The sequence below is a fragment of the Ovis canadensis genome, chromosome 9 (genome assembly GCF_042477335.2).
Source record: "Ovis canadensis isolate MfBH-ARS-UI-01 breed Bighorn chromosome 9, ARS-UI_OviCan_v2, whole genome shotgun sequence".
NCBI classification, from domain to species: Eukaryota; Metazoa; Chordata; class Mammalia; order Artiodactyla; family Bovidae; genus Ovis; species Ovis canadensis.
In genome coordinates, this window is record NC_091253.1 from 49,239,578 (window position 1) to 49,264,385 (window position 24,808).

Below are 24,808 nucleotides of genomic sequence, written 5' to 3' on the forward strand. Positions count from 1 at the left end.
CTGAAATGTTCCTTTTCTTACTATAGGGCCAAGTGCAGTTAAAATATAGCTTTAAAATTTTTCATGGGTAACGCCTTATTCCTGAAAAATCATTTAGGAAAATGTGTCATTTAAACCTAGATATAAAGTGGAAATTGGTTTTTAACAAGCCTGGATTAATATCATAAGCAGATAATTATCAAATGCAGAAGGAGAGAAAAATTATAATAAACCTTTAATTGTTGCTTCTAAATTCTGGCATCTGCCTCCCATTCAATCTCATCACTGCCCTCCTTCTCGTTTCCTGCCTCTCATCTTGGTACACAGAAGCACAAACCTAGTGGTGTTCTATCTGAAATACCCTTTCTTCTGGGCTCCACTCCCCAAAACCCAACTCGAGCCAAACTGAAAGTCAGGTCAGAGTTTTTTATTACCTTAGCAGCTCCTGTTCATTCATTCATTCTTGCAGGGTGATAACAAACCCCACCCTTCCCTAGCTCCCTGTACTAGTTCCCTCCTCTCTTTCTTTATTTAACCACCCCCACAGTTTGGTTTGCCTGTTTTTTGCTTAAAAACTTCTAAGGACAAGTGTTGTATGAGAAGGGATTCCCTCGTAGCTTAGTCATTAAAGAATCTGCCTGCAAAGCAGGAGACCTGGGTTCAGTTCCTGGGTCGGGAAGATCCCCTGGAGAAGGGAATGACAACCTACTCCAGTATTCCTGCCTGGAGAATTCCATGGACAGAGAAGCCTGATGGGTACCGACAGTGGAGTCGAAATAAACAAGACAAGCCTGAACACACCTTATCCTAATAACATCTGAATGTATTTTTTAATTTGAGATATGATTGAGGTATACAGTGTTTTAGTTTCAGGCACACAGCTGTAATGATTTGGTAAGTAAGTATGTTGCGAAATGATTACCACAATAAGTTTCATTAACATCCATCACCACACATAGCTAGAAAGTTGTTTTTTCCTTGTGATGAGACCTTTTAAGATATACTCTGGTAACTTTCAGCTGTTCCATACAGTGTTGATGACTGTATTCATCATGCTGTACATTACATCCCCAGGACTTATAGCTAGAAGTTTGTACTTTTTGATCGCCTTTACTGCTACTGCTACTGCTGCTAAGTCGCTTCAGTCGTGTCCGGCTCTGTGCAACCCCATAGACAGTAGCCCACCAGGCTCCCCCGTCCCTGGGATTCTCCAGGCAAGAACACTGGAGTGGGTTGCCATTTCCTTCTCCAGTGCATGAAAGTGAGAAGTGAAAGTGAAGTTGCTAAGTCGTGTCCGACTCTTAGCGACCCCATGGACTGCAGCCCACCAGGTTCCTCTGTCCATGGGATTTTCCAGGCAAGAGTACTGGAGTGGGGTGCCATTGCTACAGCATCTTAAATAATCTATTTGTTTGTTTGGAATGTTTTTGACTTTGTTTTAAAAGTGAGGGTAGGCATTCAGTATCAGACATGTTTAATAGATAAGTGGATGGGCTCTTGGGGGAGGTGCTGCAGGGCTCTGCCTGGAAGATAATACTTGATTTGCTAGGTGGGCAAAGGGGAGATATCTAATAGATAATTGCAAGTACATGTTTGTAGCTCAGTCATTGATGTTTTTAAAACATAGTGATATTTGTTGTTGTCTGACTCTGTGTCTCCATGGACTGCAGCACGCCAGACCTCCCTGTGATACTGGGAAGTTGAGAACAGAGCTGTACCATGGGCCATTTTATTGAAGACTTTGCATGTGAAAGAGAAGGAAAGAGTGAGAAGTTTAGAGTTGATTGAAAGATCAAATTGGCTGGTGTGTGTGTGTTTATTCGGATAGGGGAGACTTGAGGTCAAAAGTTTGAAATTACTAGAGAAAGGGCAGGGGCTAAATCCCAGAGGATTCTGGGAAAGAACAGTATTTGATTCTCTGTAGGTTTGGAACTGTAACATCAGGAAGACGTCTTCCTCTGGGACACTCTAATTTGAGTTTCTTTAAATTCTTATGAGTCACCTGGTGTATTGGTTTTTTGGTGTTTTTTTTTCTTTTAAGGATTCACTGAGGGCCTAACCCTCAGTGATTTTGAGTCACTCTATCTGAAGTGGAGCTTCATGTTGTAAAACCTAAGGCCAGAAACACTAATCGTTTTATATAATTATATGAGCAAGTTTGTTAGACTGTTTCGGAAAATACACAGTAGGAAAACAAACTGGGAAGTTGGGAGGCAGAAAAATTTCATTACCTTTTTAGAAATTATAAGATATATCATACATGTAAAACAAATTCATAGTATATGTTAACACAGTTTAGAGAATAGAGTTGAATCAGATAACCCATGCGAGAGAAATACAGAGCCTCATCACTTGAGTCTCCACAAGGCTTCCTCTCACCTGAATTCTGTATTCCTCCTTCCTTAGCTTTTCTTCGTAGATGTCTTACTTAACACATCCCTAAACTATAGTGCCTAGTTCTGCCCATTTTTGGATGTGTTTAGTTGTTTTATTAATGAGAGCTGCATTCCTAAAACATATCTTCTAATGTCACCCAGAATCTACTGGAGGTTTTTGCATTCTGCATGTTATTTACTGTCCTTCAGGATTTTTGACTCCCCTTTCCCTTTGCTTCCCACAGTGTATTTGCTGCCTGCTTCCCCTAATAGTTACATTGCTCCTGAGACTTCCTTTTGAGCCACAGAGGCCGCGGCCCTGGGTTTCTCATCCCTTGCCCGTTTCTTCCCTGGTGGACCTGCCTCCGCATCTCCGGTCATGCCCCACTCTTCTGTCTAGTGCTCCTGTCCTTTCTGTCCCCACTCCATTGCTGCTCCCACTCCAACGTGAAATTAATTTCCTCCTTTATCTCTCCCCCTGCTCCTCCTCCCCCATGTTATCTCAACAGCTCTCCTCTTAGCATGTCGTTTTGCTGTTTGACTTGAGCAGATCTTAATTTTGCCAGCTCAGCTGTTTTTCCTTCTCACTCTGGCCCAGCTGTGCTTGCTCCATTTTGTTATTCTGTGCTCATCCTCGGTCTGGGAGGCTGTGTCCTTTGCCACAAAAGATACAACCACGTACTGACTGGCCCCGTCCCTCTCTCTGACTTTTCGTTTTCTGTGACACTTCCCCATTTGTTTTTATCAGTCACGTTCATTTGCAGGTTTTAAAATACTCCACATTCTAGCTGTTATTCCTCTCTTGTAAGTAAAGGACACCCAGCAAAGAGATGCAGAGTTCCCTCTGCTGTCATACACTCATAGTCACCCTTTTTAATGCCTGCTGCTGCTAAGTCGCTTCAGTCGTGTCCAACTCTGTGCGACCCCATAGACGGCAGCCCACCAGGCTCCCGTCCCTGGGGTTCTCCAGGCAAGAACACTGGAGTGGGCTGCCATTTCCTTCTTCAATGCATGAAAGTGAAAAGTGAAAGTGAAGTCGCTCAGTCATGTCCAACTCTTCGAGACCCCATGGACTGCAGCCCCCCCCAGGCTCCTCTGTCCATGGGGTTTTCCAGGCAAGAGTACTGAAGTGGGGTGCCATCGCCTTCTCCTTTAGTGCCTGCAGTGTTCCTCAACTCAGACAACTTGGGTCTCGCCCTTGGAGATGCTGTTTTTGTGGCTCTGCAGCGAGTCCTGGACGTCTGTGTTTTTTGAAACCGTCCTTTGCAGTGGTGTGTGGCGCTCCTCTCCTTGCCAATGCTGAGCCTCTCTGCCTGACTTTTTCTAAAATTAATTCCTTCCTACTGTCAGGTGTTCTGCTCTCTGGGATTTCAAGTAATTGCTAAGGCATATTCGGGTCAATCCCTGGGTTGGGAAGATCCCCTGGAGAAGGGGATGGAACCCACTCTCGTATTCTTACCTGGAGCATGGACAGAGGAGCCTGGTGGGCTACAGTCTGTGGGGTCACAGAGAGTCAGACATGACTCAGTGACTAACACTACCACCACTGAGGCATATCCTGGAGAAATCTCCATCACATTAGTTTTTGGCACTCTGTCTACCTAGTGGATTCTTAGGAATTCTCTACACTTTTTGTAGTTCATGCGCAGTATCGAAAGCTTTTAATCCTTTAACTGCCTTGTGTGAAGTAACCGTTCCGTAGATGAAGAAACTGAGCTGTGTCCTTTGGGGCAAACTATTTCTCCTCTCCCACAAGCTCCTCTACTTTTCATAGCTATGCTGTGCCTCTAAGTTTCTCCAGTTCGTTCTTGAGTGTTGCCATTCTTAGGGGCAGCTGACTGTCACTGTGTTTCTGGTCCAATCTGAGGGAATAAAGAAGAAAATGAATGTTGATGGATGATGAGTGAAGTTCTTGAAGGCACAGAGCTAGTGCCTCAAAACACGATGAACGTGTGCTAGGCAGCCTCTGCTGCTTAGGCTGCACACATTGACCAGTTTATTTCTCCTTTCAAAAAGGATTTAAGGGCACTTACATAAGTGCCCTTTCTACAGTTTTAAATGCAAGTAAGAGAGAGGGTATTAGTTTATGTTGCTAACAAACCACCATATTCTTAGCAGCTCCAGCAATGCAAATCTTAGAGTTCTGAAGTTCTGCATAAGTTCATGTACGTGGCAGTACATGTTAGAAGTCTGATGTATGTCTCACTACGCTACCATCAAGTTCTTGGCAGGTTGGGTTCGCTTCTGGAGGGTCCATGCTCATTCAGGTTGTTGGCGGAATTGTTCTGTGCTGAGGTCTCCGTTTTCTTGCTGGTGTCATCAGTTCCTGGCTTCCTGAGTCTACCCATGTAGTCACGTGATTTGGCCCAGGGCCCCCTTCCTTCATCTTCAAAGCAACAGTGGGTCAGGTCCCTTCTGTGCCATGTGTTTCTGACTCTTCTTGAGTCATCCAGTCTCTCATTGAAGCCTGGAAAGGTTTTCTGCTTTTAAAGACTTATATAATTAGATTGGGTTTACCTGGATAATCGAGGATAATCTCCTCATCTTGAGGTCTGTAGTCTTAATCACATCTGTATGGGCACCTTGCCTTGTAGGGTAGCATACCCATAGGTTCTGGGGATTGATTAGAGTGTGTGTATCTTGAAGGGGGGAGTGGGGGGTTTTATCCTCCCTACTACATCAGGCTGAGGAGAAGCAGTAGGTAGAAACAAATTGAAGTCAGAAATAGCATTAATATCCATGCTTTGTACACTTTTTTGAAGTGGACACTGTATTTAGCACCACTGCAGAAGGAGACGAGGATGTCAGGATGGGATGGTTGGACAGCACCACCGATGCAGTAGATGTGAACTTGGGCAAACTACGGGAGGTGTGAGGGACAGGGAGGCCTGGCGTGCTGCAGTCCATTGGGTCACAGAATTGGACACAACTCGGGGGCTAAAGTGAACTGCACTGCAGAGAACTCTCTCTCATCTACTTACTTATAGTAATCATCAATTTTTAAAAGTATATGTACTCATATACTTAGTCCTTAATTGAGTCTTGAAAGACATTTTCTTCTGGTTCTCTTAAAAAGAATACAGTATGGTGAAAAATGTAGATATACAAGTAGTATATTTGAACATGAGCTTCCCAGGTGGCACTAGGGCTAAAGAACTGCCTCCCAATGCAAGAGACATAAGAGATGCTGGATGGATCCTTGGGTTGGGAATATCCCCTGGAGGAGGGCATGGGACCCACCCCAGTATTCCTGCTTGGAGAATCCCCATGAACACAGGAGCCTGGCGGGCTACCGTCCATAGTATCTCCAGAGTCAGACACGACTGAAGTGACTTATCATGCACACTCGCATATTTGAACATATGGGGCCTTTTCTAGGGGTGCAACTCATTGAATCTGAACAGTTATATCCATGAGGAAGGCTCTACTTTACAGTGAAGAAAGGTGGACTGATTGTCATATCACACAGCTAGTTAACTGACCAAGCTGGAATTTGAGCCCAGATCTTTCTGACTCCAAAGGCCATGCTCTCTCTCCCATGTCATACATATTTCTTAATTCCCACATATTCCATATCATACCTCTTCTGTTGGCTTATCAGCTGCTTGGTCTGTTGAGTTGATGTGGAAGTACACAGTCCCTCAGTTCACTTTTATACTAAAACAGAAACTACCTCCACTCTGCAAAACTGAGCAGAAATATTCTATCAATAAAACAAGGATAGTCTGTTTACTGCTCCTCAGCAACTCTGTGAGCTTGGGCAGCCTCTTCAGTCTCTGAATCTCAGTGTCTTCATCTGTAAAATGAAATGACTAAATGAGATTTTGTGTGTGACCCTGACTAAATAAATGGTTAATAGTTCATCTTCATTTTTTATCTTTTTTGTCATTTTTATACTTCTTTGAATGTCTTCAAGAATTTCCCCATATGCATTTGAAAAACCAAACTTGACCAATGCTATATAGTGTTTGAATAATGCTGTTCATAGCAAAAATCATTTCTTTCACCCTCCGTGTGAACTAATATGTTCACATAATAGTTACTATGTTGACTTTTTTTTTTCCACTTCCTTGTGTAGCTTGCTCATTTGTGGCCAGCTGATAACTTGAAAGAGTCTGCCATCTTTGACTCTCATTTCTCCAGAGTGTTTATCTGGCAACTCTCATCTTTGTTTCAGCCCTACTATTTCACTTTTTTTAAAGTCTATTTTTTGTGTAGCCCAGTACTCTTATTTTTTTAAAAAATTCAGTCTGAGAGGTTGTCTTTTACCAGGAGAATGTAATCATTAGTGAATTTGAATTTTTTCCTGCCATCCGGCACCAGCCTATTTCAGTCACGAGCAGGGGTCACGGCCTAGGTCCCAGATTGCCCCTTTGCTGTGGACTTCCTGGGGAGACACACTTGTCCCACACAGGAAACAGTATGGTAGACAGACCTCCCAGGCTTGTGTAGTGTCCTTGTAGGACAATCTGGGTAGAGGATACCTGCCCACAACTTATTTGTGCAAATGAACAATTCATTTAAATTCCTGAGTTTTCTCTTTGTAAAACGTGGGTAGTACTACTGGCTTAGTGTACTCTATAGAGTTGTCCACCAGTGTTCTAAGTTTTTGGGTTTTTTCCCTCTAACTTTGTAGCTGTCTTTGAAACTCAAGTGTCAGTAGTTTGTTTCCCTTCATTTATTTACAGTTGATAAAACCAGTGTAAGTGGTGCATTTATGTCTGCTCTGCAGCCTCTGACATTATTAACATTGATGGATAGCTCCCCGTTAACATTTGTCCACCTTTAGCAGTAACTACTTGGAGAAGGCAATGGCACCCCACTCCAGTACTCTTGCCTGGAAAATCCCATGGACAGAGGAGCCTGGTAGGCTGCAGTCCAGGGGGTCGCTGAGAGTCGGACACGACTGAGCGACTTCACTTTCACTTTTCACTTTCATGCATTGGAGAAGGGAATGGCAACCCTCTCCAGTATTCTTGCCTGGAGAATCCCAGGGACGGCGGAGCCTAGTGGGCTGCCATCTATGGGGTCGCACAGTTGGACACGACTGAAGCAACTTAGCAGCAGCAACAGTAACTACTATGCATCTAGGAGGCAAATAATACGTTATTCTAAGTCCTCTTGGGTATTTTAGCTTAGACTGCACTCTTAAAAATTTCTTAAGTGCCTGCTGTTTGTGATTAGAAAAATATCTGGATTGGCATGGTGGCTCCTGCTTACTCATTGCTTTGGTAAAGTTCAGGCATCTTTAGCTTCAGTTTTCTCATGTAGAAAATGTCAGTAGTACTGTCTAAGTTACCTACCTCACAGGATTTTTGTTAGCTTGAAATAAACCTTGTACACAGATGCTTTGAAGCTGCAGGGTGCTTTATTAATGGTAGTATTTTAGAGATAATTTTCCTTATATGTTGAGTATCCTAAAATTAAGTTGTGTGTTTGAGGGGGTGTCTTGCTTATGGAAAAAGGTATTCACTATGCTGACTTTACGGAGAAGGCAATGGCAACCCACTCCAGTACTCTTGCCTGGGTAATCCCATGGATGGAAGAGCCTGGTAGGCTAAGTCCATGAGGTCTCGAAGAGTCGGACACGACTGAGCAACTTCCCTTTCACTTTTCACTTTCATGCACTGGAGAAGGAAATGGCAACCCACTCCATTATTCTTGCCTGAAGAATCCCAGGGATGGGAGCCTAGTGGGCCGCCATCTATGGGGTCGCACAGAGTCGGACACGACTGATGTGACTTGGCAGCATGTTGACTTTAAAGTATAATTACTTGAGTTGAAAGAAGCAAAACAACATGTTAACCTGCAAAATGGCAGTTCTTTGATCTTGAAATTCTCTCTGGACTCTATAAAAGAAAAAGTCTTTTCCAAACTTGGATGAGAAGAATATTGGGTAGGAGGTGCTCTTTTTCACTGGTCTCCAGAAAAGAGGTTGTAAGACGGAGAGTTGTTTCCTGTACTCACTCATGGTGTCTTGAGGTTGCTTGATAAGGTTTCTCTTAATTTTGAACCCCTTTCGAAAGAGGCAGTTCTATAGATCTGCAGGAATCTTCAGTATAAATGAATCTATTGATCAAAAGTTATCTTCTCTGTTTGGCCCAAGTATTGTTGGTTCAGTTTTAACCATTTCAAAGGGCAAAGTAAAAGTACATTTGTCCACAATCACTTATGTTAAAAGCTTTACTTGATACAGATATTAATAAATAGGGAAATTAGTTACTAGGTTATAAACTGAAGCAGTAGTAGTTGTTTACCTGGTGAGATAATTGACCAATCCTTTAAGAAAAATATTTGTTACACTTTTCCAGGATGACCTTTGGTATGGGGTGAAGAATTTCTTCTGGTTTTGCAGCTAAGTGGAATTTTAACTGGTTGAATAACTATCCTTAAGTACTGTCCATCTAGTCCACCTGGAGAGGGAATGCTGCTATATTCAATCCTAGATTTTTACATTTTATATTGGCAACAACTTGGATAAACTCCACTTTGGTTGAAAGAGCTAATGTGTAGATTACACCAGACAGAATCCAGAATGGCTGACTAAATTTAGCAAAGTGGAGTTTAATAAAAATGAAGTGAAAGCCCTATGCACTTTTTTCTTAAAAAAAAAAAAAAAAATATATATATATATATATATATATATATAAAAGATGGAGGTAGCTGGTTAAATAGCAACACATGTCTAAAAACTTAGAAGTTTTACATAACTAAGTCCAGTAGGAGTCCACAAAGGAAGAAGTGTGGTTCTCGGGAAAAGTGTAATGTACAAACAAGGCAGGTAGTAGTTGTGCTCAGTCAGGACTCAACTGCAGTTCAGTTATGGAAACTTGTTTCAGAGGAACATCTGCTTATTGGAGTCTGTGCTCAGAGACCAGTCAGGGTGGTACAAAGGTGTGTCAACCGTATTTCCCAACATATTTAGGAAAGGAAGAATAACTGAAACATTTTAACAAAAAAAGAGTTAAAGGAGAATATAACAATGACCTCAAATACTTAGGTGACTGTCATATTAAAAAGGGGCTTCAACTTACCCTTTGTGGCTTTTTGCAGACAGAATCAGGACTACAAGTAGACGACTCGCTGTGAAATGGAAAGAGTGTTAAGTGGTGAGTAGGTCGGTTACTGGGGCTGTTCAGGCAGAGGTTTGATTGACACATTAGGGCATGGAAGATGAAATTTATGCAACCAGTAGGGGATTGGATTCAAATATATGTTTTTTCTTTTTAAAGAAAGTTAAGGTATTATGTGGGCATTCCTGGTGCTGGAGTTAAGAAAAAGGAGCAGGACTGCCCTACCCTAAGAGGGAGACAAGTTTGCCACAATGACAAGATGGTGTAATAGAGACTTGTCTATGCAGAGTACTGAAGGAGCATGGAGAAGACTCATTCATTCTCCCTGGAGTGAACAGCTCATGACATTCAGGTTTTCAGTAAACATTTATTGAGGACCCACTGCATGCTGAGAACTGTGCTGTAGCTTCCATACATTGCTTGCAGTAATCCTAGATAGCTCTTGACCCCATTTTACAAATGGTCAAATGTGACACAGACGCTTTGAGAACTTCCCTACCTGATAATCCTGTAGAATCAGTTTGTGCTTTTGCCTCCGTTTATGTATTTGTTGTGTATGGAGAACAGAGAATGGAACTGAGCTCCTCAGTCTTCTGTTTTGCCAGGAAGGTGGGATGACTCTATACCAGGAATGTTCTGCAGAGTGTGGTCCTATGGAGCTTTTTGTTGGAATTTGTGGAGGCTCAGAAATACAGGAATCTTGGGACCACACTGTGAAGAGCATTGTGTGGTATAAAGAGTTGGTTTCATATGCTCTGGGTACAGCTTCATAAAAGAAGCTTTATTCTCCATCTCTGAATGGGATAACTAACTCTTCACTCAGACTTCTGACAGGAGTTATTGAGGCCTTTCCACCATCTAACCTTTTTTTTTTCTTGATTTCCCCCACCCCCCACCCCTCCCCCCATCCATTTTGGCTTACAGTTTCCTTTCTTGGAGAATTTACCCAAGAAATGGAAAAATCATATTGGATTTGAATGTGAATGTGTGAATGTTGAGCCTTAGCCATAAAAGTACTACTGATTAGTTATTCCTTAGTGGCTTTTAGGAGTTAAAAAAGGAAATCAAAATCTTCAGTTTCACAACGCATTATTTTACTTTCAGGCTTCTAATTTTCTTAGCAGACCAGTATTTAATGTGACTATTTATGGTCACACTAGACGTTGTGCTAGTTATTTAAATGCCACATCACATTGGAGGTTGTTGGATGGGGCTAGTGAAAGTATTGCTTATATAGTATTTGATGCTAAAATAGATCCTTTGAAAAACTCAGATTTTTTTTAATAAAAACGATGAATGTTTATGGTGAAAAATGAAAATTTAAATACTCCACCATTTTACATAGAATAGTAATGATTTGTGTATCCTTCTAGAAATTTTCTGTGCATCTTTAAACATGTCTGTGTGTGTTTGTGTGTGTGTGTCCATCCGTCCCAGTCCCACCAATATGATTATATAAATGGTGCTGTTCTTCACCTTTTTTTTGCTTAAGGGTAAATCTTGGGTGTCTTAACATATCACGAATTAATCTATCTCATTCTTTTTAAAAACCTGTATAGCTGAATCATTATTACCTCAGTCAGTCCTCAGTTTTCTTAGTCCTGGTCTGTGCTAGCAGACAGCAGAAACCTGCTGTGGTCAGCTTAAGCAGAGCAGCATTTTATTGGAAAGATAGGATGCTCCATAGAATTGATAGGAAGGCAGTATAATCAAGCTTGAAAATGGCACAACCAGGGAAGGCAAGACACAGCCAGACTCCTGCTGGCAGTACAACCTGCTGAAGCAGGTGCTGGTGCTTGCCAGCCGTCCGGCACCTCCTCTGTAGCCGCTGTGGATCCTTTCTTTCTGGTTCCTGATACTGACGCATTCTTTCAAGATTCCAAATTCTGAACAGGTGCATCTGATTGGCTCAGCCGAGGTCAAATGTGACCACAACAGAAGGTCATAAATCATCTTCCATTAAGAATAGGAATTTAGAAAGAATATTAGTATTTAATTGTGAATTTAAGTATTCACGTATCAATACTTAAATTCAACAGGCTAGCGTCAACATTGTCTGTGTCGACTGATACCAAGTCTGCAGGGATTTAAGGAGCTTGATTTAGTTACTGTTATCATGTACTTCTTATTAACCTAGCACTGCAAGAAATGGATCGTTCTGCTTACAGCCTTTGATTTTGATACTCATTTACATCATAACATACTACTTAGACATCATGTGCAGTAAACTTACTGTATGGTGATTATATTGTACGTTTACATCCAGACATCTTCCTTTCATAGCATCATGAGAAAGTATCCTCTTCAAGCTCCTTCACTGAAATTTATTTGTGAGATCTTTACTTTATGAAACAGTCAGGAAAATGGTCAGGTTAAAATACGTTGACACACCTGATCTGTTACTTTTTTAAAACCTTCCTTTGTTAAATTTCTGCTCTGTCAGAGTCTTTAAGCGTATAGAATATTTCCTTTCTTTATCTTACTATTGATGCTAATACATGGTGAGGGAGATAGCTTCTTTTTAGTTAGAGGAGGTATTGTTTGCAAGTAGTAATATGTATCAGAGAAGAACAAACTCAGGAGGTTGGGTGGTACAGTGGAAAAATATGACTTATATTGTAAATTTTAAAACCTTATTTTGAGTTTCAGTTTTGCTTCTTACTGTGCTTTAACTTGAGGCATGTCATTTAAGCCTCTGTTCCTTCATCTTTAAAATAAGGTTATCAGGAATTCCCTGGCAGGCCGTGATTAGGACTCAGCACTTTCACTGCCATGGCCTGGTTTCAATCCCTTGTTGGGGAACTAAGATCCCACAAGCTGTGTGGTGTGGCAAAAAAAAAAAGAGAGAGAGAGGGATTATCATTCCTGCTTTACTGATGTCATAGGCTTACTGTTATGGTCAAATAAGATTGTGTGTGAAGAGAGAGCGTGTTTTCACCTTGAAAATCTCAAAAGTCATGCATATATTTTACATAAGACAAGAGTGTGTTAGCTTGAACTCAATTATAGAAGTCCATCGCTGCAGTAAAAACTGCTTGTTCATATTGAAGTGGGTCCTTTGGGAATTAGGCAGGTATCAGGTAGTCTCACTATTCTAAGCTCAGTGATCGCCAGAGATTCTAAGTGGAAACCAGGGTAACCCTGTTTTGAACTTAACCTGTACCGGGGTACAGCAGCATATCTTCACTATTTTTTGTTACTTATCTGTTATACCAAGCAGGTAATGGTGTCATATTAGTTGTAGCTGGAAAACTAAAGAGGATTGGACACTGAGACCAGTATTTTAGTCGACTATAGCTAGGCCCGTGATTCTCAGACTTCAGGGCACATCAGGATCACCTGAAGAGCTTGGTGAAACACTGATTTAACGACTCCACCCCAGAGTTTCTGACTCATTAAGTGGGGTGGAGCTGATAATTTGCATTCTAAAAGTTTCCAGGTACTGCTGATATTGCTGTTCTGGGGAAGCGCACTTTAGGGAATCAGCGCTTTAGTGAAGGCATGTAATTCATCATCTAGGCTGATCCCTAATTCATCAGGACACCAGGGGTAACTAAGCCTGTCCCTGGCAAACAAGGAAACAGTGTCATCATCATTTTACCTGTTTGAAAAATCTTTACAAAGAGGGTTATACAATAGAATTGTCACCTAGTAGATGACTCATGGTACCCAAGGTTGGTTGGTTGGTTGTTTGGCTGGCTGGCTGGTTGGTTGGTTGGCTGGCTGATTGGTTGGGTGGTTGGTTGGTTGGTTGGTTGATTGGTTTATGTTAAATTCCCAGCTGTGATGATTTAGTCTTGTTTTTTCCTTGATCCCTGTCCTTGTAAATATTCATTAAAAGAGAACAGAAGTGTTCTAGATTCTTCAGCTGCTTTGTTTGCTGTGAATCCTAGCATAAATGTTGTGGATGGGTTCTTTGCCTGGGTGTGTGATTGGATGAGATGCTGGAGAATAATTTCCAAATTTGTGTCTTATCAGCACAATAAGAGGTACATCTTACGTTGCAGCCCAGGGTTTAAATATGTATGTAAGTGCATATGTGTGTGTGTGTGTGTATGGCAGTAGCTTGCATATAGCACTTGTCCTATCTTTATTGAGTCCCTGCAGTCTAGTATTTGCTATTTTGTTCTAGTTCATTTTTTAAATGCTAGTTGTAATCCAGTAAATTGATTTCACTGGTTACAACCTACTATTTAGAGAACATTGCACAGAGGGCCCCTTTGCTTCCAACATACTGTGACTTTCTAAGATTCTGAGAGGTATACTTCAGTTTCCTTCATTCTGATTCTTCTCACTCTAAGCCATTTTCCACCATTAAAACAAACTAGTTCGAGAAAATCCCAAGAGTGGGAGGAGAAAAAGGAAAGGGATGCTATTTTTAACCACATTTCTGCTCTGTTACTTGCTATTAAATTTAATAATCTGTCATTTATTCTCTATGTAAATTAGCTAGTGCTCCATTTTATTTTTTAAGTTTTAAAAAGTTATAAATTGCACCTAGCTTTGTTTTCATGAAAATATTGCACAAGCTAGGTCTTTCTTAAGAATATCTAAACTCAGCTTATATTAAAAAACCCTCAGCTTCACCAAATTAAAATTTTCTTCTGATGAAGGATGTATTAATCATACTAATTCTAAGAGTCCGAAGGAGATGGAAATTACAAACAGAATTTTGAACAGGGGAAGTCTGGTATAAAGAACCACTGACTTTAATGTGGGGTTAGAGTAATGGGGAAGTGGACTAAGAGAATTCTAAAGAATACAGAACAGCAGGTGGAGGGCCCAGCCACTGTCCCTAAGACAGAGGCAGAGTGTGGGAGGAAGGAACACTCCCTGGAGACCTCACATTTTCAGAGGGAAATTACACTTAAATCAGGGGTGGATAGTGTCAGAGACACAGTTCTTAATGTCACGTGGTCATGATTTCATTCTCCAACATCATTTTTCTACCTGAAAAAGCCACTGTTGGGAATAAAAATTTTTTTGAGAAATTGACTTCTTAAAATGTAGACTTGTTTGTCATTATATAGAAAATGCGAGTATGTCACTGTTTGATCTTTTCAGCGCGCATTCAGGACATAAATTCTGCATTCACTGAGCATCTATTAATTCTAAGCCAGGCCACAGAGCAGAGTGGTTTTCTAAATGCAGAATGTTATTGCTCCTAAGGGAGGCAGGTAGATGTGTGAATTGATAATAGAAGTATGATACAAGAGGTGCTTAATGAAGTGTGTAGAGAGCACTATGGCTGCAGCGTGCAATGAAGTGTTAGTCTGAATTTGTGCCAGGAAAGGGAAGGAAGCATAGATGTGTTTGTTACCTTTATTCTTTACGTGCCATTTCTTTTATTCCTTGCAGTAGCTTTCTGAGTAAAGTGAATGTATGATTACCGTGATATGATAAGCAAACAAGGCCTTGAGACCTGAAACAACTTTTTCTACCGTTGTCGCATGTGGGATCCAAATATAGTCCAGTGTTTCTCTCTTAAATTGGTGGTGTACATTGAAATACAGGAGGCTGCAATGGTAAAAGTTTACCAAATGTAAAGCACATTTCTGAGAAGAATTTCAAAAGTGAATTAGATGTGTTCCTGTCCTTAGGGGTTGCTGGTCTGGCAGTACTGGTAGAGTCCATCAGAGCTCTGGAGATGGAGATGGCTTGGCCATTTCATAGAAGGGTCCAGAGTGTCTTCCTCCCTGCCCCCTTAGCCTTCACTGAGAGGTTTCTCAAGTAAATGCTCTGTCTTTCCTGTTGCCTCTTCCCTTATTTTAATATTTCTGGTGTTTGAGTCTCTTTATTTTTTACTGACCACAGTAGGAATCATTGGAGATGGAGTCAACAAGACTGAGAGACCAAGGAGTCCAAGGAGGGGGAGGAAGGAAAAATTGCTCCTCACGAGTGCATTTTTATAGGGTTTCTTGTGCTACTTAAGCATTTTAAGAAACTTGTCTCAGAGCTCAAAACAACAAAAACCTATTCCCTCACAGTTCTGGAGGCCAGCAGTCCAAAATCTAGGGGTGGGCAGGGCTGTGCTCCCTCTGAAGGCGCCAAGGAAAATCCTTGCTGCTCTTCCAGCTTCTGGTGGCTCCAGGGGCTCCTGGGTTTGTGGCAGCACAAGTCCAGTCTCCTCCTTTGTCTTCAGACAGCCTTCTCCCCTGCGTATCCATTTATCACTGGAATTAGGCCCAACCTGAATGCAGGCTGATCACATCTCAGAATCCTTAATTATACCTGAACAGATCTTTTTCCAAGTTAGGTCACATTCAGAAGTTCCAGCAGTTGGGACTTAGACATGTCTCTTTAACCCACTCCAGTCAGCATCAGATCAGTATCTAATAGCAGTAAATGAAAGGATTGCTGTCTCAGATGTGAGGGGGATGATGTGTGGGAAACCAGCAGCATGAAAACAACTCTGAAGTCATTTTATTTAAAAGATAATTATAGATTGTGAATATTTTCTTCAGTTGTAGAAACTAGATATTTAAAAATGTGAACTCAAGGTCAGATCAGTTTGGTTGGAGATTTTGCTTCTCAACTGTATTCATCTTGAAGAATCCTCTACTGTTTTCATTAAAAATTTTGGATATGAAGAACTCAAAATTTTGGAATTTGAACCTTATGATATTCCTTTGAAGTAGAAATGCCATGTTTTTCTTTTTCCCATTTTACAAATGTAGAAATGGAGCTTAGTTTCTATAATGAATTTTGTCTGAGGTTACAAGTTATGAAATAATGCAGATGAACCCTGGTGTCCCAACTATGAAGCTTATGTTCTTTTTAATGTGTCTTGCTGAGTTTATTAATTTTCTGTTTAAAAGAGCAGACCTCATTGTTCTGTCATGTTTCACGGGTTTCTTGGTTTGGAATGTTAACATGAAGAATAAAATTTTCTCTTTGCAAAATAAGCCACAAATATTTACACCAGATTGCCACCTCTCTGCATAGTCTGTGTTTGAGGTCTGTCAGTTCTTTGGTATGACTTTAAAACATAGAGTTCTTCAATGCATTACTTTTAGTCATGAAGACAGGTCATTCATTTGTAGAACATCTGGTTCGTTCTGCTTTTGGGAACCCAACATCATAGATGACAGTGTGTAGCTATGATTTCAGGATAAAAGTTGATGAAACTTTAGATCTTTGCTTCCCCCACATATTTTAAATTAAACTGTCTTATGATTTTTAAAATGGAGCAATCATCAATTTTTAAAAATTATCTTGAAATTGGTAGAAGTTGGTTTAGGACTAGAAAAATAAACTTCAGTAGAATACCTAGTACTTTTACCAGTCCTCCTTGTGGAGAAGGCTCCATTGCCTAAAAACATCGCTGGTGGTTTATTAATTAGATTCTTGGGTCTAACCAAAGACTGAATCAGAATCTCTGGGGCGAGGCTTTAGGAATCTACAATTTTAATGAGTGTTACTTAAAATTGTTTGGCATTGATGTGGTAATCAGGTAGTCAGTTCTCACCACAACACTGAGGCCTACTGAGAACAGTGTATTGGACCCTGAGTAAAGGAAGAAGGTCAGAGAAGGCAATGGCACCCCACTCCAGTGCTCTTGCCTGGAAAATTCCATGGACGGAGGAGCCTGGTGGGCTGCAGTCCATGAAGTCGCTAAGAGTCAGACACGACTGAGCGACTTCACTTTCTTTTTTCACTTTCATGCATTGGAGAAGGTAATGGCAACCCACTCCAGCGCTCTTGCCTGGAGAATCCCAGGGACGGCAGAGCCTGGTGGGCTGCCGTCTGTGGGTGCGCGCAGAGTCGGACACAACTGAAGCGACTTAGCAGCAGCAAAGGAAGAAGGTAAGGTGACTTCACAGTAGAAACTCTAACAGCTGTTAAGTGCAGCAGTTTCTATTAAAGAGTGGTTGAGTAGCTAAAGCAGTTTTTAGAAAGAAGAACAAATCTGGAGGCACCATGCTCCCTGAGTTTAAGCTATATTAGAAAGCTGTTGTACTCAAAACAGTATGGTATTAGTATCGGCACAGACATAGATCGATGGTACAGAATAAAGAACCCAGAGGTAAACCCATTCATATGTGGTCAATTAATTTGACAAAGGAGCCCAGAATATACAGTGGGGAAAGGACAGTCTTCATTAAATGATGTTGGGAAGACTGGGCAGCCACATACAAAAGAATGAAACTTAGACCTTATGAAACTGAGGGTGGACTTACATCTTACCAAATGCCTTCACGGCAGCACCCAGTAATTGGAAGGCCTAGTCAAGCTGATGCATCAGAAAGATCATCACAGTGTTTTCATTTTTATTAAAGTATATTGTGCTTATAGAAAAAGGCACATGTCCTAAATACATAGCTCAGAGAAGGTTTGTAAACTGGACACAGGTAACTCTTACTGTACAGGAGCCCTCTTAAATTTATTTCATCTGATTCTTGCAACAATGCACCAAAGAAAGTATAGGAATTTCCCCAATTTTATAGATAGAATTTTGAAGCTCAGAAGGTCAATTTCCTTGCCCCGTGTTACAGCTAGTAAGTGACAGAGCTAGGATTCTTACCAGGATTTTGAGGCATAAAGGAAATACTATGGAAACCCAAGGAACTAATCCCCATATTAGCTCTGCATGGGAATTGATAGCATCTTTGGAACAGGAATGCTTTAGTGAAGAAAGCATTGGAATCTCTAAGCATGAGTTTAGAGTTGCCAAGGAGTGACAAGTTCCTGGGTAAGAGATGCCAGAGGAAGAATGTAGTGTCATTTCAGAGGACAGAAGGTGATGTGTTGTGCTTAACCACAGGCTGTAGACCATGGTGTGATAATATGATCTGTTGGGATAACAATTTCTCAAAGAACATCATTTACTGTTTTGGAGGGCTTATATTTTATATATGTGCATTTTAGCAAAAATTTTCATAGGTTTATACAAATAGATTTGAGGCAGAGGTTGAAGGTGGAAAGTTAGTTAAGTCGCTCAGTCGTGTCCAGCTCTTTGCGACCCCGTGGACTGTAGCCCACCAGGCTCCTCCATCCATGGGATTCTCTAGGCAAGAATACTGGAGGGGGTTGCCATTTCCTTCTCCAGGGGGTCTTCCTGACCCAGGGATTGAACCCAGGTCTCCCACATTAGAGGCAGACGCTTAACCTCTGAGCCACCAGGGAAGCCAAGACCATGTCTTATTGAGAGCCAGAAATGGAGCACTGAGGATTAAGAGGGGAAAGCATGGAATTTAAGGTATTTCTGAAGAAACTGATGAGATTGGTGAGCCATTAGCTGTAGGAAGAAAAGGAATTAAGAGATTTTCTTGTTGATGTGATCCATTGGGAACCAACTCCAGAGATAAAGAAATACTGAAGGTGACTCTTGAGTTGTTGGAAGAATGGTAGGCAGGAACATGAAACAGAATGGATTAGGTTTTACAAGTTTGCATTCCCAACCTGAAAGAGTTAAAGTGGACATGTTCAGAAGGCAGTTGGATATAATGAGAATGAAATTAATTAAGATGGTGGCTAGAGAGATGTGTTCGCCAATCACTAATTTATAGATATATGTTGGGGCTATAGGCCTGGGTTAGTTCTGTCAGCTGAAGAGAAAAGATAACCAAAGATGAAATGGTGGTGAAACCTCCAGTATTTAAGAAAAGGAGCAGTTGTCACAGAATTAAGGGACCAAGGAGATGATTACAGCCTGAAAAAGCCAGAAGTGGTAATTTTTAAGGAGATTGTAGGTAGATAAATTTTACAGAAATATTTTATGGCACAAATAGATCATGTTTCTGGGTCAAATAAATTGAGGACTGAGAAAAAGCCTAGCTAATTCAATTTGGCAATTTGGAAAAGTGTTCGTGATTGTGACCCAGAACCCCCAAGTATTTTATCCAGAATTAAAATAGTAGAAGTCAACATATATTGAATAAGACAAGCTATCTGGAAACTTAACTGGTCCTGACAAATGGTCAGTAGGTGGGTGACTAAGGAGGCCTGGGAAACACCATAGTGGCCCTTGGATATAGTCTCTGCTTTGAAAGATACTTTGATTCCCTGAAGAAAGGATGTGGTATCTTGAAAGTGAGGTCAGTACTTGGCCAGAGTAAGTGGTATTGCTATTAGCAGAGCAATCCATACTCTGTTGTGAGATGATAAGAGGGTTTCAGGTTCTTGTATCCCTAGAGTAATTACCAGACTGTGAGATGATTCTTGAGGTCCCTCAGTAATAAAATCTGTGATTTCTAATTATAACTTTTTTCTCTACCATATGGGGAAATTTTGAATGCTAAAAATAGAAATGAAGAAAAAAGAGGAATCTTAAGTGCATATTGCTAAATGAAAGAAGCCAGTCTGGAAAAGCTACATACCGTATGATTCCAGCTATGTGACAGTCAGAGAGAGGCGGGACTACGGAGCAGGAAGATGAGTGGTGAGGGGGCAGGACTGAGAGAGCACTGGGGATGTTTAGGGCAGTGAAAGTTCTGTGTGACACTGTAACTGGATACATGATAATTTGTCAGAATCCATAGGGTGGAGAACACCGAGAAAGAACCCAGATGTGAAGTGCGGACTTTGAGTGATGGTATGTCAAGGCAGGTTCATCAGTTGGGACAGGTGTTACAGCTCTGGTGCAGGAGGCTGGTAGTGAAGGGGGCTGTGCTCCCGTGGGGAGGGAGGCTGTGGGATCTTGCTGTACTTCCCACTTAGTTTCGCTATGAACCTAAAACTGCTCCCAAAAATAAAGTCTCTTTTTAAAAGCAGAACGGAAGATTCATATCTCAGTTGCTCACCTATTTTGTACCTTAACACTTAATAATTTTCCTTTCTCTCCTAGACCTGCAAGGCTGTTGAAGGGGTATTAGAAATCTAATGGGTTTGTGCCTTTTGTAATGTAAAAGAGAAATTGTGAATACAAGAGAAAAAAAGTCAAATGTTTTGAAATTCCATCTTTTTTTCAGTTAACTAGAATCTTAAAACATTCAAAAAACTTGAAGCAAATAAAATACTTCCTAAAACACAGCCATATGGGGGGCTTCTCTGGTGGTCCAGCGGTTAAGAATCCATGCTTCCACCGCAAGGGGAACTGAGATCTCATGTGCTGCCCCTTAAGGCCAAAACATTTTTTAAAAGAAAAGTTTAAAAAAAAAAAAAAAGCACTATATATAGATACACACACACAGAGAGAACTTATATAACTTACACACACACAGAATTTATCTTTGATTTGTTATGTTCATTTTGACACTTCAGCAAAATTGAGTGACTTCTCTCTGCCTTAAGCCAGGTAGCAAGTGACAAGGTATTCATTGTCCTTCTCTCATTGAGTGAATAACCTAGAAGACATTGAACCGTTCAGTTTGTGTCACTTAAGAAAGACCTTCTTCAGCCCTTCAGTCTAAATGAAGTCTTTTCTGTTACTCTTCTCATAGTACTTTATTTTCTTCTTTCAGATGGCAGTTATTATAATTATTTTAAGTTCCAGTTCATACAGATTATTCGGGCATTTGTTCTGCTCAATGTCTCTCCCTCTGCTAGGCTGTAAGGAAGCAAGCGAATCAGTTTTCCATGTGCATGGTTAGCATTCACCAGAGACTATTTGAATAAGTGAATGGACGAATGAATGGTGACTGCCTTTGTGTTTCATAAGTGCACGATGCTACCAAGTAAGCAGATTTGGTCTCCTGTAAGGTTATGGGCCTGAAAATGAGTAGGAAGTGGTATGAATATTCAGTTCTTCTCAGAGGGCAAGTAGGATATATATAGAAATTTTGCCTTTAATTTGAATATTGGGAAGTTATTCAAGACTTCAATGATAAGAGTAAAGGAATACCATTCAGATTAAAGTCGATTCCAAAGTGAATCAGTGCTTCCCTAGTGGCTCAGCTGGTAAAGAATCTATCCACCTGTAATGCGGGAGACCTGGGTTGGGAAGATCCCCTGGAAAAGGGAAAGGCCACTCACTCCAGTATTCTGTCCTGGAGAATTCCATGGAATGTGTAGTCTGTGGGGTTGCAAAGAGTTGGACCCGACTGAGCGACTTTCACTTTCAAAGTGAATCAGCCAGAAGGTAGAACAAGCAGCTTTTCCCACTAAAGCAGATCCCAGACACTTGCTTCTTGTTTCTTTGTTTTCTGAGACCAAGGTAAAATGAACTGTAAAAAGAGGAAAGTGCTGTTTTTAAAATGTTTTCACTACTAAAGAAAAAGCAAGAGTGCAGGAACACTTCCCTGCATGAATCCTGGGGTAGAGGCTGCTTGGTTGTCTTCCGGGAGTTCCTGCCACTCCCATCTTTCAGGGTGAAATGCTGAATGAACATGAAGGATGCAAAGGCTGTTTTGGGTTGGTCACCACCTTCCGCTCAGATCAGTGGTAGAGCACTGAGAAAGCGTGGCACGTTGCTCTCAGAGCACTGGGAACCCTGAATGTCTCTCTTCCAAGTGCTTTTATGAAGTATTTCTTAATTTCTGTGAATTTTTCTCTTACTTATTTATTTTTTTTAATTTTCAGGTGTTGGTAAATCATGCTTATTGCTACAGTTTACAGACAAGAGGTTTCAGCCAGTGCATGACCTTACTATTGGTAAGTGTTGTAAAGAGATGAGACGCATTCACAAATTTGGGATAGTGGACATGGAATATGCTAGAGAGCTCATTGCATTAATAAGGAGTCAGAAATCAGTGAAACTGGATCTGTTGCTGTACCAGAGTTTAGTCTCCATCACTGGGTTTAAAATAACTATCTATAGTAAAAATAATATTACACAACTCTGTAAGAGTGGTTGGAATGCAGCAGACAATCATACTTGATCTTGATTGTGTTTAACGATGGAACAGAAGATTGGGAGACAGTGTATCTCAAGACGGCTGGGTAACAGCAGAGACTGTGGACCGGTTTGTTGGAGTTCGGATCAGGGCTTTGCCACTAGCTGGACACACCCCTTCCCCACTCCATGCCTCAGTTTCTTTGTCTGTAAAATGAGAAAAGTAGTAGGACCATCTCACAAAATCGTTGTGAACAGTAAGTGAGTTAATAAATGTGATGCATTGAAGCAGTGCCTAGCAGTGTGGTAAGTGCTCCAGGCCTGCCTGTAATTATTAACCCAGAAAAACTACCATCAAGCATTTTTTGGTTTCCTCAATTGTGAAGAATAAATGAGAGTTCCTGGTAAGAGATGGTCAACAAATTTTAGCTATTATTACTGTTAGCTCTACTGGTTGTTTTTAGTGATGTTATTCATTAATATGCAAAAGTATAAAATTAAGTGAAAAACAAAAAACTTGAAGTAAGTGTGCTCTTTCAGGGTTCTTAATCTGTTTTAAAAAATTACACCCCGAAAGCTAAAGAATCCAGATTTCTTCTTCTGTGGCTGCAATAGAGATTAGTCAGCCATGTATAAATAAGGTAATTGGAAATCTAGTTAAAGTTTGCAGCTGATAGCTTAGTGTGTGTTTTCAGCCAGCGTCTGCTTGTTTTCTATAGGTATCATTAACTCACTAGTCATAATAAGTTGATTCTCATGTCCTGTGTATTTTTAAAGTACCAAGTCGAAGATGCAGTTTATAAATCAGATTATTTGATCAGTTGATGGTATTCACCCAAGCCTAATGTACTTTGTGCATATATTAAACATCTTTCCTTACTGGCTACTTATAGTAAGAACATGCAGATTCCATTTTCATCTTGGCAGTTTTAATTATATCTGCTAATGATGGGTAAGACAGGTGTTGCTCTTTCATGCTGGTTCTCATGATGCGTTTTAACTTGGGTGAGCTCCTTTTTTGTAGGATCTGTTCTTTAATAGGTCTGCACCTTGAGGCCACCTCTTAGGCATGACTAGGTCCTGAGACAGCTAGCCAGTTGTTTTTTTTATAGGGTGCTGTCAAAAGTGTCTTCCTTTTCACTGAAGCGCACCCTGTAGGGAGGATAGGCCTGAGCCTCGCTGCTGGCAGAGGATAGGCTCTGCTGTGGAGAGAGATAGGGAAGTAGGTCGGGAGGCGTTCTCAGCAAACCGTAACTCATGTGACTGCACTGGCCGGCTTCCCTCTGGGCTCGCTGATGGGAGGCCCTGGGAATTCAGAGGAGAAAGGCAAAAAAAGCTGAGGGTCTTCTCCCCTCTCTGCCAGGGTTTACTGTGTGTCCTCCATGGCTTCAGTACAAGCCCCTGCCTGTCAGAGTCACTGGCTGTCTGGTTCCTGGGCTCAGGAAATCCTGGTTTCTCTTTCTGCCCCCGCCCCCCAGCCCCCCGGCTTGGGGACAGCAGCAACTTCCGGCTGTTACTGATCTCTGGGTTGCGTTACCTTCTGCTCCTTGGGTTTCTCAGCCCTTCCTTCAATGTAACCAATTCCGTACTTTAAATCCCCTCTGTTTTAAATGCTTAAGTATGGTTTCTATTTTTCTGGTTGGACGCCAACTACTATATTCATGACACCCATCACTAGAATTTCTTTTTCTGACACAGAAATCATTTAGAAGGTCCTTAGTACATACTTTTTCGAGGAGTGTAGAATGATTGGTAAAGTAGGCATGAGGCAGTGTCTTGATCCTGCTGCATACTTGCCTTTTGCTTGATGAATAGAGGAAGGTGACAAGGTTAAGGTTGGGTTGTGATGAAGAATTATTAACTGATAGCAAAGAGGAAATAAAAGGCAAGGGAAGACTATATAAAATGTTCCTTACCCTTTGACTGCTATCTCAGTGAGAACTGTGCCGGAATCAAAGAGCCATCTATAATAGCTTCCTGGGCACAATTTCACTGAGGATCCAGACTCCAGCCTTGCCATCCAGAGGATGGCTTAGGGGCTGTTTCTGTAGACCAGCAGGATCAGCATTGTGTGGGAGTTGTTACAGAATCTACTGGCTCCCATTTTGCAGCTCAACAGGGTCTCCAGGTGATTCACATGAACGTTAAAGGCTGAGAATCACTGGATCAGTGGCTTTTGTGAGTATGTGTGTGGATTCCCCAGGTGGAAATAGGCTTCATATTGTTGACCCTGTGCACACGCCCACACACATCCTGGCCCCTGGCTTCCTTTACTTGCGCTTCTTCTGAGATCCTGCTTCCACTGAGCTCCTCATCTGCACAGTCCTGCCCAGGACCTTTCTGTCACCAGAGTCTAGAACTACTCTGGATTGGATTCATGTGACTGGCTATCTGACCACCCCTGCCATCCTTTCAGCTCACACACCTGGTTCCTAACACTAAAAGTTTATTTATCCCATCAGATGTAAAATCCATTGATTCTGCCATCTTTGTACTCTCACCTCTCTTGCTTTCTTACTTCTCCCCTTACCCAGCTTTAATTCTAAGCCTTATAGTTACATCATTATAATTACCCCTGTGTACACCCTCAGCTGCCTTGTCCTCCCTCTTAGTTATAGCCCACTCATTCCCACTATGTTTATTTTACTTCTTTGTAGTGGACAGTTTGA

The 24,808-nt window shown here is 41.3% G+C and overlaps 1 protein-coding gene across 3 annotated transcripts in view; it reads left to right on the forward strand.

Moving 5' to 3' along the window:
* RAB2A (RAB2A, member RAS oncogene family) overlaps positions 1-24,808 on the forward strand; it is a 65,460-nt gene that overhangs the window by 3,200 nt on the left and 37,452 nt on the right. For 2 of the 3 annotated variants that reach the window (XM_069600081.1, XM_069600082.1), the window contains exons 2-3: positions 9,408-9,463; positions 21,887-21,958. In XM_069600081.1, coding sequence (XP_069456182.1) covers positions 9,445-9,463; positions 21,887-21,958 — 91 coding nt within the window. In that variant the 5' untranslated portion in view covers positions 9,408-9,444. The remainder of the gene's footprint in view (positions 1-9,407; positions 9,464-21,886; positions 21,959-24,808) is intronic. The other variant, XM_069600080.1, reaches the window with a different exon arrangement.